Source organism: Lucilia cuprina, chromosome 5 (assembly GCF_022045245.1).
Source record: "Lucilia cuprina isolate Lc7/37 chromosome 5, ASM2204524v1, whole genome shotgun sequence".
NCBI classification, from domain to species: domain Eukaryota; kingdom Metazoa; phylum Arthropoda; class Insecta; order Diptera; family Calliphoridae; genus Lucilia; species Lucilia cuprina.
Window position 1 is genome coordinate 18,572,319 of NC_060953.1, and position 15,504 is coordinate 18,587,822.

The window sequence follows — 15,504 nt, forward strand, 5'->3', positions numbered from 1 at the left end:
CATATGTATACACAACTTGGTAAATGCTTGTGTACTGTTTGCTGCCCGAACAACAAGCACACAACACCCGTTTGTGTGTTATGAAGTGTTTAAATGCCTGGTTTACTTGAATAGTGTGTAGTTTTTTTTTTTTTGCAAGACGATATGTTTTCTGTTCTTTTTGTAAAAAGCATTTCCAGTATTTTCGTTCGCGTTAAACTAATTGTATGTATTCTACAGGCTGAGCTGATGTGTATGTATAAGGTACATACATTTGTAACTACATAACGAATGAATAAAACGATTTGTTAAACATATATAAACAATACTTCTTATACGATCCCAGCAGTTCGAAAAGGAGCCAATGTACACATAAAATATCGTAAAACTGATTGAATCTAATTCGTAACTATTGGACCACTTGCTACGAATACGGTAACACAAGTCGTATACAATTGTGTTTCAAAAAATATGCAGAGGAGAAGTTAATTTGTTAAAATATGTAATAAATAAGAAGTCTTATTCTGTACATGGTGATATGAAATGTTAGATACCTGCACTGCAGGAAAGTGTCTGTTGTATAAACAACTTGAAGAAACAACAACATATAAAAACCACAAACTGAGAATTTGAGACACAAACAAGAGGATTCTGTATAAGGTAACCTCCAAAAGAGATAGCAGCAGAATTTCGTACTTTTTATACCCTACACCACTATAGTGGGGAGGGTATTATGCGTTTGTAACACCCAAAAATATTGGTCCTAGACCCACCTTAAAGTATACCAATCGGCTTAGTATCACTTCCTGAGTCGATTTAGCTATGTCCGTCTGTCTGTGTGTCCATGTAAACCTTGCGCGCACGCTGCAGGTCTCAATTTTAAAGATAATTTGATAAAATTTGGCCCATACTCTTCTTTTGGTTCAGGGACGAACGCTATTGAAAATGGTTGAAATCGGTCCATTATTTCTCCTAGCCCCCACACAACCGTACCCCCCGAATCGGGCCTTTAGGCTCACAATTACGTTAAATGTTTTATAATGCCAACAAAAATTAGTTTTATAGAACAATGAATGACAATACTAATTATTATAGAAATCGGGCCTCATTTGACCCTAGCCCTCATACGAACTCCCCTTCAGAAAATGACTTGAAGGTCAAAATTAACTTATAATTACTAATAAAACGATCAAAATCTACACAAATGACTTTGAAGTAGACGTAAATTAATTTACCAAAATTTATAAGGATAGGCCCATATTTACTCCTTCTCCGCTATGAGTCCTCTTGCAGAAAATCTCTTTTTTGTCAACAAAAAGTAAAAAATTTCACAATAAAACAAATTAAATGCTTTATATAAAAAAATCCACAATTTTAACATACTGACTGGTGTAGGGTATCATATGGTCGGCAATGTCCGACTATAAATTCATACTTGTTTCCTTATGGAAATTGACAGTAACAATTATGAGAGAATTTTTTATACGAGCAATTTGACAGTTTCGGATGGAAATTCCTCGCACAATCAGCTGTGACTACTTTTTATGTATTTTCTTTCGGCACAAACATTATCGTTTGTGTATTAATACCCTACACCACTAAAGTGAGGTGGGTATAATGCATTGTGATGGTGATTGATACCCAATCCATTAGGTTCACATTTATATGGCTAAATTCATTATAAAATTGAGCATAGAAAATTACCTTATAACATTTTGTATGGATTTAAGTCCTTATTCAAAATTATTCGTTATTACAATTAAATTATTTATTATTACAATAAAAATCCTACTTTTTCATATTTCTTCTGAATACTTTCCAAATATTATTATAAAACCCAAGTGTAAATAAATTTTAGAAAAATATTAAATTTTTTTCGAATTATTGGAAAATTGTATCATAAGAGAACATTGCCTCTATATATAAATATATTTACGGAGTTGTCTGGTATAGGGTATCATATAATTGGCCATGACCGACATTTTATCTTGCTTTTATTCTATGCACATATATTTTGTATATACATTTTGCTTACAATCTCTTTTGCTTTTGCAATATTAGCGCATGTTTATTTCGAGTATTACAAATCAGGACTGGGAATTTCAGATTTATAAAATTAGCAGTAATGTTGCCAATATCGTATTAAATGCGTTCAAAAAATATGAAATTGGGTTGAAATAGGGTTGCTCTTTTTAAATCTGTTCGTTTGTTCGTCAATCACGCCTAAACGGCTGAACCGTTTTTTTTGAAATTTGGATAGTTGGTAGTTGGATAGTTGGTAGATCTATTCTTGGAAGGTGTTATAGGCTGTATCGTTTTTTAAAACTTGAACTAGAAGGGCGCAAAAATGGGGTAAAATAGGTGAAAAGCGGTCAAAATTAGTACTTTTGAGCTTTGGGCATACCAATTATTGTCTTTACTTAAGCCAAAATATAATCCATTAAGCTGTTTAAAGTATCAGAAATATGAATTAGCATAGTGCTGTTGCGAGAGTTGGACCAAAAGGGGACAAAAATAGGACAAAAGGGGGAAAACTACTTTTGGGCTTTTGACCAAAAGGGGACAAAAAATCAAAGCAATTAAAACCCCGGGCAACGCCGGGTATAAAAATATAGTATAAAATAGTTTAGAAAAGCCAGGGATGGATTTATACTTAAACTCAAAGGAGAAAACAGCTGTTTTTATCATACTTTGTTATTGTTTTATACCAATCATGTAAACACAAAAAAACATAAATCAATCGACTTTTACCTTCCCTTTTGTCTTACAATTTTTACTTTTTCATTAAACTATACGTACGTTAACACTTTAGACCTGATCCACACTAGGAAACTTTTGTTGAGAAACTTTTTCTTAATTCTCTTTTGAAGTTTCCTTAATGTCCACACATAGAAACTTTTGTTTCAGAAACTACGTATTAATTGCATTGATTTGTTGTTGTACGAATGAGAAGAATAACAAAACAAGTTTCCGAGTACGAGAAACTCCGTACCGCGAGAGAGATGAATGATATTCTTTCTCTTTTTATCTCACGCAAAATCAAAAGTTTCCTGGTGCGGACCGGCAGTTACATGTAATTTTCAGAAATGGGAGTATGCGACATGACCAATAATGGTGAATCTAAATCAAATTTCGCAGATTGATTTATCAATTTACAAAAATATTCATGTCGAGTTTTATCCGGTGATCCGGTTATATATTATTGAAATATGTGTATGGGATTAAATTACTAAATCAAAGTGGATTATGTGAAAGTTATGACCAATTAAGGACTAATATTGAAAAATTTTTTTTCTAAAATACCTTGAACTATTGATTAATTACAATTAAGACCATGTTATGAAAACATAACTGTTCATACATAAGTTCTATGAAAATCTATGATTTGTATTTATGAACAAGAAAACTTTATTGTTTATTTCAAATTTATGTGGAAATTGTTTCCATTTTGCTAATTCTATGGAAGTGATTGACGGCAAATTATTTAATATTTAAATGCTTCATAGTTCACAGGAAATGTTTCCCAACTTCATAGAAATATCTTTCTTTTGCTTTAAATTTTAAGTTTAGTTATGTATAACAATTAAAATTGTGTGTTAATGATGTGAATCATAAATGAACAGTTTTGTTTAAGTTAACAAAAATATTAGAATTGATAAAATATTAAAATTTTGCCGGAATTATTTTTGTTTAGAGATCAGTAGCGAAATTCGTTACACTGATATTTAATATCGATAATAAGCCAACATACCGATAACTATACAATACCATAATCAATTCCCTGCTCTGGTATTTTGAAAATAAATTCGTAAGAAGCATACAGGTCCTTGTTTTAAAAATAGGAAATATCAGTTCAAAAACAGTATAGCAATCAAATATTCGTCCCCTGCTATCAGTACAGAAATAATAATTTCATTCAACCTTTCAAATTGCCGAATTTCAAAAGGGTGAGAACTTGTTGAGATATAAATTTACCGAAAAGCAATGATCTCACTGGTTCTAAGAACTAATACACACAGTATTAGTGTCATTACAGATTAATCTGTGGAATGGTGTTGGTTATATCTATCTTGCAAAATTCCACATGCCAAGGCTGAGTTCGCCACCGCTATTTAATATAATTCCGGCAAGGGATTGTTGGGGATCGGCACTTTATGATCGGCGAAGCGATTTAGATTATGAAATTTAACAGAACTGAAGGGGAGACGGCGCCCAACCCATTAATAGAAAACACAGAGATTAAGGTTTAATAATTTCTTTGTGGCTTTATGCTAAATTCCAGCTTATAGCAAATAGTCTATAGAATATGCTCTATTTTGCACACCGCCTTGAGTGGCCTTTAAGTGTCTTTCTGATTTACGTAAATTTATATGTACTGTTGCGAGCTCCTTAAACTGTTGAATGTTACGTGTTCTTTTCAGGTTATTGTCGACATATTGAAGAGTTTTTGTGTCCGAATCTATTTATGTAGATCATATATTGTATTACTCTGTATATCTATCTGCCTTTTAGAGAATTTTATGATCCTCTTTGCCACGTGTTTGGACGTTAATTGCAAGTTGCTTGTAAACGTTTGCAGGTTTTTTACATGTAGACTATGGTCTAGTCTACAGTATAGTCTATAGTCTTGGCTAAAGTCTAGTCTATTGTCTAGTCTATTATCTAGTCAATAGTCTAGCCTAAAGTCTAGTCTATAGTCAAATCTATAGTCTAGTCTGTAGTCTAGTCTATAGTCTAGTCTATAGTCTAGTCTAGTCTATAGTTTAGTCTATAGTCTAGTCTATAGTCTAGTCTATAGTCTAGTCTATAGACTAGTCTATAGTCTAGTCTAGTCTATAGTCTAGTATATAGTCTAGTGTATAGTCTAGTCTATAGTCTAGTCTATAGTCTAGTCTATAGTCTAGTCTATAGTCTAGTCTATAGTCTAGTCTGTAGTCTAGTCTATAGTCTAGCCTATAGTCTAGTCTGTAGTCTAGTCTATAGTCTAGTCTATAGTCTATTCTATAGTCTAGTCTATAGTCTAGTATATAGTCTAGTCTATAGTCTAGTCTATAGTCTAGTCTATAGTCTAGTCTATAGTCTAGTCTATAGTCTAGCCTATAGTCTAGTCTATAGTCTAGTCTATAGTCTAGTCTATAGTCTAGTCTATAGTCTAGTATATAGTCTAGTATATAGTCTAGTCTATAGTCTAGTCTATAGTCTAGTATATAGTCTAGTATATAGTCTAGTCTATAGTCTAGTCTATAGTCTAGTCTATAGTCTAGTCTATAGTCTAGTCTAACCTATAGTATAGTCTGTTGGGTTTGTAAGCCTTCTGCGCAAGGTAAATGCCGCAATTTTTGAAGATTGACCATTTTGACCCAGACTCCTAAATAAAGCCGAATTTACGAAATTGGTTTTTCATTAATTATTTACTTAAATACTTTGGAATTAATGGTCGATCACAGACCATGCCCGACTATACTTTCCTACTTGCTGTGTAGGCAAAAGCATATGAGAAACCAAAAAAATCTAAGCATTTGTTTGGGTTATCTTTAAAAGGCATTTTTTCCCATAGTGCAAAGATGTGTAGTATTATAATTTTCTATGCCACTTGAAGAAAAACTACTTTGATTTATATTGTTTTATAACAAGTTTTCGCAAAATATTTGCAAAACATGTAATCATTTTTTATTTTGTTTATTTTTTTTTTAATTTTCTTTTTTTTAAATATAAAAAACACTTATAAATAACATACATACATGTTTATAATTAATATTTTGATTATTATTAAAATTAATTATAATTAAATATAAATACAAAAAATGAAAAAAAAAAACGAATAATTTTCTGCAAATATCCCAAAAATATAATAAATATATAGCAATTTATTTTCTGAATAATAATTTATTAAGAACAAATACTTTTTTACAAAATTTTAAGTTGTTTTTTTTTTTGTTGTTTTAGTTGTAATTTATTAAACAATTATAATGAGAACATTTAGAAGTTATATTTTGGATATAATTATTTTAGTTTGTAATTTAATTAATAATTTATAATTTGTTGGATATTTAAACAGAAAACAAATATTTAAACTGTATTTTAACCAGCAAAACAGTTTAGTTAATTATTTAAATAAATCATTTGTTGTTGTTGTATTTTTCAATAGTTTATTAGTACTTAAATACTAAAAACTTAATCAGTATCACATTTTTCATGAGTTTTTTTTTAGTTTTTTTGTTTTTCTTTTTATTTATATTTTCGCTTTTATTTCAAGCGTTATTTGTTGTTGTTTTTAGTTTTTTTTTTAATTATTTTAGGCCGAAAATGTTTTTATGTTTGTTTTTTTATTTATTTTTCTTTTTGGATGTGAGTTGCTTGTGTGCTTTTAGTAGAATCTGTCTGAGAGGAACTGAATGTGTTTTTTAAGGTTTATTTTCTTTATCGATTTAAATTTTTAAGTGTTTTGAATTATTCGATTTTGAAGATTTAATGATTACAAAATGAAAATAAATTTTATTAAATAATAATAATAATTAATTTTTTTAAACATGTAAAATTTTAAAAATTAAAATTTGTTTATGGATTGTAAAAAAAAATTGTGGTTACCATTAGTCAATAATGCCTGAGATCATCAAACAATTATTTGTTTACCAAATAATTTGTTTTCGTTATTATTTAAATTTTAACAAATTCCTCTATGAAGTATATTTAACAAAACACCACGTGTTTTGCAAATAAACTTAATGAATAACCGATTAGTTGAGAAACACTTGAACCCGAAAAAACACTGTTGCCTTCTCAAAACATTTAATTGAAATTTTAATTTAAATATATTAAAAAAATAAAAAAAATTTTTTTAAACAACTGCTCTAAAGCACTAAAAATAATGAGTACACACAGCAATTACTCGTATTAAATTAACAAAAAAACAACAATTTTTTTTGCTAAAATATTTTGAAAATAAAAACGTACATAAAAACACTCTTTTCGAATTAATGATTTTATAACAGTGGTGAGTATAGGTGGGATGAATTCAAAATACTTATATTTTGTTTTTTCTTTTTCTAATTAATTAAATTGAATTTGTTTGTCTTAATGTAAAACTATGTATTTTTGTTTTTACTTTTTTAATATTTACTCTTTAACGCATTGAACTCATTTAATGAGTTCAATTATCTTCTCTTTGCCTTGTTTTTTAAATTAAATTGTTGTTGTTGTTGTTGTTGGTTTTTAAGGAGCATTTCTATATCACAAAGACTCCTGATCATGTGTTTCCAGAAAACATAAAAAAATACTTAACTTTTCATAAATAGAAGTTTTGTTTTTATAAAAAAAATATATATATTAATTAAACAAAGAGCTTAAATCTCTATCTCTCTCTAAACGGTTCTAGCCAACTCTTTTAGCTCCATTGCTCTCAGACTCAATTGCTATCATGAGAGTAAAGTTTACGCTTATTAATGGTATAATCAGGACTTATGGTTATAGTCCGTGATAGACCTTTTATAAACTGGGGCAACAGAGAGGTCCAACCTCGCTTATCCTGGCGCAAGGTTAAATACACCTCAAAGGTAGACACCATTTCAGGATCTAATTTTAACTTTGCAATACGCTTAACACTATTCAACTCCTCTTCGTATTCGACAAACACAGTACAGCCACGTATGCCACAGGGTTCACGTTCCGAGACACGCACTATATCGGTGGCTATGCGTTGGGTGAGATCACTGGGTAATGAGACTTCGGTACAGGTGAGATTGCGAGTTTTGGCAGCACGCAATTCGGCCAGCAAAAGCAATGAAAGTTCATTCACTGCTGCCGCATCAATACTATCACTGTCAATTTGTTGTTCATCTTCTGTGGCATAATAGTAATCTGGTGGTGGTATCTGTTGCTGCTGCTGTTGTTGTTGCCTTAATTGCTGTTGTGTTTGCTGTTTTTGCTGATGAGCATGACGACGTTGTTGTTGCTGCTGATGATGATGGCGTGGGTCTTGTGCGTTATTGCTTAAAGATCTTGACCAATCTAAAAATAGAATAAAAGCGAAAAAAACACAAATAAATAGAGGAAGTTGTATAGCAAAAAACATAAATAAACTACAATAACAACAGAAAATAGTTTAATTGGGTTATAAATTGTCATTAAAAAACAATTTTGCCGTTAGTGAACAAATAATAAATAAAAATGCGAAAGATATAAGCAAAATTATATTCATAAAATGGTGGTCAATTTAAAAGTTAAACGAAATATTATTAGATGTACCGATTCAGAAGTACAAGATCTTGTGTGCAACCAGTATTATATATATTAATATAGTCACGATGTCCTGAATGTACACACGAAGATGAAACTGCGGAGAACGTCTACTTCAAATGACCGCTATTTATAGTACAGAGACAACAACTGGAGTTATGTGTTGGTGAAAACTTGACTCCCGAAAATATAATAGGAGTTATGCTTCGATCGAAAACCTGCTGGGAATCAGTGAAAAGATTCGTAGATATGGTGAACATATTGCTAATGACAGCAGAAAGAAGCCGTAAAGTGGAAAGAAGTAGATTGGTCTAACGAGATCCATACAGTATGAACAGCGATTAGCTGAACCCCCCCTCCACACGAAGTAATACCGAATGGCAGTCCCGCGGGGAAAATGGTCTGAAGAAAAAGGGTGTGGTTTAGTACGTAGGCGCATTTGCGAATCGTGCATGTTTTTCAACACGGGTTGAATACATTTATGAAAATTCCAGCGTATCGAAAAAAAAGATTGAGCTTTGGAAGAGGCCCGATGAAACCAACTAACTAATACCTAGAATCGTCCATAGAATAATACCATAATGGCCTAGTCCCGTAATGGCCTAGTTAATAGATATGTAAGTACATAGTCTAAGCAATAAGCTAGTCCATAGCCCTGTTAATAGCGTAGTACACAGTCTTGTCAATCGACTAGTCTATAGTCTTTTCAGCAGTCTAGCCATTGCCTAGTCAATCGACTAGTCTATAGCATTGTCGATAGACAAGTACATAGTCATATCAATCGACTAGTCCTTACAATAGAAGAGCTAATAAACTTGTTCAGGGTCCGGTCAATAGATAATTTCATTTCATAGTCTAGTCAATAGTCTAGTCCATAGTCTTGTCAATAGCGTAGTATATAGTCCATAATCTACTCAGTAGCTCCATAGCAATGTCAATAGACAAATATATATCGAGTAGTCCGTAGTCAAGTGTTTTTTTAAAGACAACTTATTCCTCAAACGGTACTTCCAGTTCTTAAAAAATACCAAATCGAATTGGGGTTCTAGAAACGGTATTCAGTGATGACATTTATAATGTTTGAATATAATAACATTTTGATCAAATTCTAATAAATTTGATATTGTTTTGAAAACAATATATAAAACAAGTTTATGAATCTGGATCTTGGACTTTAGACGGCTAAAATCTATTATAAAATGTATCAACAATTCAGTTAAATTATTATTAATCAAAATATTTACTTGTTCAATTCTAATGTATGAACAAACACTTTATACTATATTTAAATATAAAATAAACATGTCAAAGTATTTTCTTTTTTCATGTTTTTTTAACTAGGAAAATATTTAAAATATTTAAAAAATGTTTGAAATGTTTTTAGTAAACAGCACTACAAAAATCGTGTATCCAGAAATAGATGTTTACGTTCAACAACAAAAAAAGTAATTAGGAAATTTACGATTTTAGTTTATAATATAAACAAAATTATTTCATTTTATAGCGCGCTTATCTTTTGTAAAAATATTTCGTTTTTTTCTTTTTTATAAAAAATATTTGAAATTTTAAAACTTATTACACAAAATGACTCAGAGAAAGTAAAGCTATTTATCCTACTGATAAAGTTTTCTTTTCTTTACAAAATTATGAAATATTTGTTGTATTATTAATTTTATTTGCCGAATTTATTTGACCATCATTGTAATGTTCGTTAGCATGTCAGTAAATCATTAAACTAAGTCAAGTCAAATAATTGAATTATTGACATTTCATTTTAATGCTAATGACAAAATTATATTTGTTTATTTCTAAGCTCTCATGCTAATGAACTCAAATTAGTTTACGTATAACAAATTTTTTAAACAAAAAATAATCAATATATATGAAAAATAAAAGACCGAGTTTTAAATTTTAAGGTCTTCTTTTTTTTGGTATTCTTTTAAAAGTATTATCGATTGAATTTTGTTTTTAATTGAAACAAACAAAAATAATAAGTTTAAACAAATAAATTGCTACATTTTCGAATTATTATATATTTTTGTAGTTGTCAGCAATTTTTAATTTTTAATTTTATAATTACTATAAGCAAATGTGTTTGTTTTAATTAAATTATATTTATTAAAAAATCAATGAAATCAACAGTTGGTTAATACTTGAGCCAAGAGAAAAATTGTCTTGTTATATTAAGGACATGCGTAATACAATGTTACAACTGAACACGTTAGTTCATCTGGAAAATTTCCGGAAATCTGTCTTAACATGTTCGCTATATAGTATCCATATGGATATATTCAAAATTTTCAGCCAAAAGTCCGATATTTCAAAATGTTTTGAAAAAATGGTTTTAGTTAATTTCTGGAATATATTTTAAGACATTTATCGTCATTCGCGACCGAATGACAGCAATTTTAAAAATGAGTCTAAACATATTTTTGAACTTCAAAAAAAAAAAAAAAAAATGGTTAAAATGTGTTATTGATTTTATTCAAATAAAATTTGTTAAAACTATTAATTGAAAGAAATATTAAGGAAATACATATAAAAGCATAAAAAATAAAAATCTAAGTTTCTGAATATTAGTATTAGTCAATATCGATTACCTCCAGTTACAAGTTGTGTATATCTATCTATCTATCTATCTATCTATCTATCTATCTATCTATCTATCTATCTATCTATCTATCTATCTATCTATCTATCTATCTATCTATCTATCTATCTATCTATCTATCTATCTATCTATCTATCTATCTATCTATCTATCTATCTATCTATCTATCTATCTATCTATCTATCTATCTATCTATCTATCTATCTATCTATCTATCTATCTATCTATCTATCTATCTATCTAGAAATGTGAATGGAAAACAATTACAAATTAATATTAATTTTTTCTTTAAATTGTTCCGAGTTAATTAATGAAAAACATATTAAAAAATCTTTTAAATTTTCTAAAACGGTTCCACATTTTATTATTATAAAAATAATCTTGATTTTGTAAAAAGTGTCAGAATAAAAAATATAAACTTATTTATGCCTTCGAAACACCCAAAATAATATAAATTTATTCAACTATTCAAAACATGTCAAAAAATAATTTATTAAAAACTTGATTTCAAAATAATCTTAGATTTCAACAACAAGTGGGTGTTAAATTTGAAAATTATGAATTGAAACTTAACACAAAAACTGTGTTTAAATTTAAATACAAAAACTTAAAAGTTAAACTTATCAATGAAAACTTTAAATATTCATAAAAATTTAAGAAAATTGATAAGAATTTAAGCCCACCGAAGAAAAAACTAAAACTTTAAACAAAATGACGTCAAATAATTAAATTCCTGATAAAATAATAAATTAATAAATGAAAAAAATATGTATGCACTTCAAAAATAAAAGAAAACAAATATATGTCAAGGCCTAATTTAGAAAAACACCAAAAATTGTTTTTTGGTTTAAAAAAAACACAAAAAAAAAAAAAAATAAAAAAAGATAACACGTGCCAGTTAAAACATTTCAATAAGTTTTACAAATAATTAAATAATTTAAAATTTTATTGTTAATTTTACTTACTTTTAATTCTTGTTGTTGAAATTTCATTATAATGTTGATCATTATATTGATTTTGTACTGTCAAAACTTCCATATTGTTGATTTTTAGATTTTTATTATTAATTTTATTTATTTTATTTTTTAAATTATATTAAATTAAAATGTTTTTGATTTTATTATTATTATTACAAATCTATTTATATCACAACTGGCAGGCAGGCTTATTTTTTATTTAAATTATATTTAATTTTTATTCACGCATAAATTAAGTTGAGTTTATTATAAATTTGAATAAATTTATTTTGTTTTTAATTTTTTTTAGTTTTGATCATTTTAAATGTGATGGAATTGTTGTTTGTAACAATAAATTAAATGGCCACTTTATTCATTTAAACTTTTGTTTTTATTAATTTAATTATTTTTTCCTTTTTATTATTGAACAGTATAAAATAAATGTAATTTTTTTAAACTGTTAGTTGAACTTTGAGTTGTTTCAATTTAGACACGCTCTCTGATATTCGTGCAGTTCTACAAATGATTTCAAAATTTCTATTTCTTTTGTAACGAAAAATTTTCAAAGTTCTTGAGTTCCCAAACGGCACAGTGGTACTCTACTAGTAAATACGTTCTGTTATTGATAAATAGTTAAAGACACACAATTTCTATAATATTTTTCGTTGTGGTTGATTGGATTTTGTTGTTTTGCTTTTTTCTTCTATAAATTTTTATTTTCTACTTCGATATTGGGAAAAGAAAAACGAAAAGTATCTTATCTATAGGGTTCTTTATTTTTGTTGTATTTTAGTTTTTGGTGTGTTGTGAATATCAGCAGTGTTTCAAAGCAACTAACTAGTTAACAGCTGTGTGGTGAGACTTTTATACTCGTCAATACTGCTCAGTTTAACACCAGCCAACACAAAAACATTTCTGCTGTACACACGTCCATATGAGTAAATTTGTCGGTTTGTATATGTAGACCAGTGTAAATTTGTATGTACAAAAGATTGTGTATTTAAGCAGTTAAAGCAAGTAAAAATACAAAAAAAAAAGCAAAAACAAAAAAACACACCAAAAAAGAAAAACAAAATAATCATAAGTTTGTCTGCTCCTCCATATGGAGGAACTTAGTATGAGTAAATAAAAAAAAAAAAAAAAATAAATAAATAAATAAAAACAAATAAAAAGTTACGATCGGTCAAGAACGAAATATTAATACGCTGCTAAGCGTTTTTTATGTATAAGTGGGTCATTGTACTACGATAGAGCTTTTAAATATCAGAGATTTCAATAGTGTGATTAGAGCTTTGGCAAATCGATCAATTTATACTCATATCAGAATGAGTTGGCAACAATTACTCTGGAAAACAGAGATAAGCAAAGAGCTTCTCTGATGATCGTTCATGCCATAAAGTATACAGAGCAAGGTTGGCAAAATTGGTACAATTATCCTTTTTTCTACAATTTAACCATTAAAAGTACAACGAATTTTAAGGTTATGTTCTTCTGATCTGAATAAACATTTTTAATACTTTTTCATATACTTAGGGCTAGTTTAGTAAATTTTCCATGTTCAAGTACAAGTTTATTTCCGTAAATTCTTTTCATACATGTTTGCTTAAAACTAATTTAAATTACATACTTTTTCCTACATACTAGGTATTCAAGTGGGACTTATCATATATATAAACTAAAGGATTTGCAGTCTAAACAGCAGAATCCATCCTTCTAAAATTTCCATATCAAATAGGATATTCAGTAAAATATTCTCCGAAAAAAAGGAAGAAAAAGGAGATATATAACTTAAGAGCTAAATATTAAATAAATTCTTAAAATTATAATAGAAAATATGTACGAAGATAAAGAAATTATTTACAAAAGATAGAAAGAAAGGAAAAAGAATTTACAATAGTTTAGGCCCTTAGCCTATACTATACTATATATATACTGTGTCCTCAATATCAAGACTTCCTATGCTTCTATGATAGAACATTAGGTTTGCACCCTCGAAGAGAAGACCTGCTTCCCTTAAAGTCAGAAGATCCACCGGGGACATATACCGCGATGTTCGGACAACACCCAGATTTCCCGCTCCCTCAAAACATCCCTGGATAAGACTGTTCCCGAGGGATCGAGCCTTTTCCAGAGATACGATACCCGACCTGACCATGAAAGCGTCGATTCTCTCGAAGTCAATTGCCCTATAAATCGAACTACAAGAAGGCCTGCGCCAAATCCCATCTGGTCCACGCCTACGTTTCAGACCCATACAAGTCACTAATAAATTTTCCATGTGTTATTACTATCCTATTATCTAGTCTATAATTTTAATTTATAATTTATAGACTACTTTATTAATTTGTCTTTGGACTAATATATAGACTAGTCAATGCCTGTTCATATACTCTATTGTCTAGTCCATAGGAAGATAAAATACTGTCTAGACTATGGACTAATCTGGTGATCAAATCATTAGTCTTATTGGTAAGACTTAATGGTCGATCTATGATGTAATACAAATTAATTGTTAATTTTAAAAGAGCTTCATATCCAGACTATAGATTTCTGTTATGACTAATTTATCAATGAAGTACATATGTCTACCTCTAAATCATGTATTCTGTAGGATAATGTCACGATCTACAATATAGATTCGAAGTTTTTGTTGTCTCTAAGTATAGAATGTATAGGTCAAAACGGGGTCTCTTTGATTCTACTTGACAGTTCGCGTGTAGTGAACTACCACGTAAACCAATAGAATGTATAAGCAACTGCTAATATTGGTTTATATAAAAATGAATTCTTTGGCTGAACATTGTTGTCTCAACTTTGGACTAATTTAATATATTTATATTCTTGTCTTTTGATCTGAATAATGAGGTTCAGTATGATTTGAAGTGACGGAGCAATCTTTTTAATAAACTATGTAAAATGTTATCATTAAAAATTTACAACTCTACAACATAGGATATATAAGACAGTAGCACTTATAATTTATATAATTTAAAGATAAATGCAATTCACCATAACTTCTAACCATCTTCTTGGGAAAAGAGTTGTGACCTGCCCCATTTTAAACTCTAATTCATATTCAAGTTTTCATGATTGATCATAGTATATATTACAACGGTGGATTACAGTTTGGGCTTAGGTGTTTTAAAGGATTTCAGAACGAATAAATGATCGTTAAAGTAAAGTCTTTAGAATCAGAATTTTAGTGATTTACTTGATTGGAAAAGCTCCTTTATATAATGTCAGACATCTAAAAATGAAAAATTACGATCAATCTTACCCGACATTACTACCCACTATAGGGTATTCAAACTTATACATACATATAGGCATACGCACTTACTTAGTTATTTATGCATGTTTTTCTCTTATAGAAAAACTATAGAGTGAAGTTGAATGTGTGGTACTTGTTTTGATTTTGTTTGTTTGCCTTTTAAGGATGGATCACAACTACTTCCACTGCTAATACAACAACTATTCTCTTTAACACATCTGGCAAGTTGACTGGCTGGCTCGCTGGCTGCCTTGCTGACTGACAGACTGAATGGTCGTCTGATGTAATGACGATATGAACGCTTGTCTTAATATTGGTTTGTTTTCATATTCCTCCATTTAATTGTACACAGAGATGTGTTTTTTTTTTGGTTGAAAGCTAAAAATGAAAACAAATAATAAAAAAAGAGTAAAAAACAAAAATTACAAACTGAGAGTACCAAAAAATATATA

General features: G+C 29.1%; 1 protein-coding gene across 1 annotated transcript; it reads right to left on the reverse strand.

Annotated features, from left to right (window-relative positions):
- Window positions 1-5,979: 5,979 nt before the first annotated feature.
- LOC111685108 (protein scylla-like) lies at window positions 5,980-12,629 on the reverse strand. The gene is made up of 2 exons (XM_023447346.2): window positions 11,791-12,629; window positions 5,980-7,986 (listed from the first exon to the last, which is right to left on the reverse strand). The coding sequence occupies exons 1-2, from the start codon at window positions 11,861-11,863 to the stop codon at window positions 7,385-7,387; spliced, it is 675 nt and encodes a 224-aa protein (XP_023303114.2). The 5' UTR covers window positions 11,864-12,629; the 3' UTR covers window positions 5,980-7,384.
- Between the last annotated feature and the right edge of the window lie 2,875 nt (window positions 12,630-15,504).

Excerpts from the sequence above, each read along its gene's own strand:
- LOC111685108 (XM_023447346.2), bottom strand. The coding sequence starts at position 11,863 with ATGGAAGTTTTGACAGTACAAAATCAATATAATGATCAACATTATAAT. Across the intron at positions 7,987-11,790 it reads TTCAACAACAAGAATTAAAA|ATTGGTCAAGATCTTTAAGC; the intron begins GTAAGTAAAATT and ends TTCTATTTTTAG.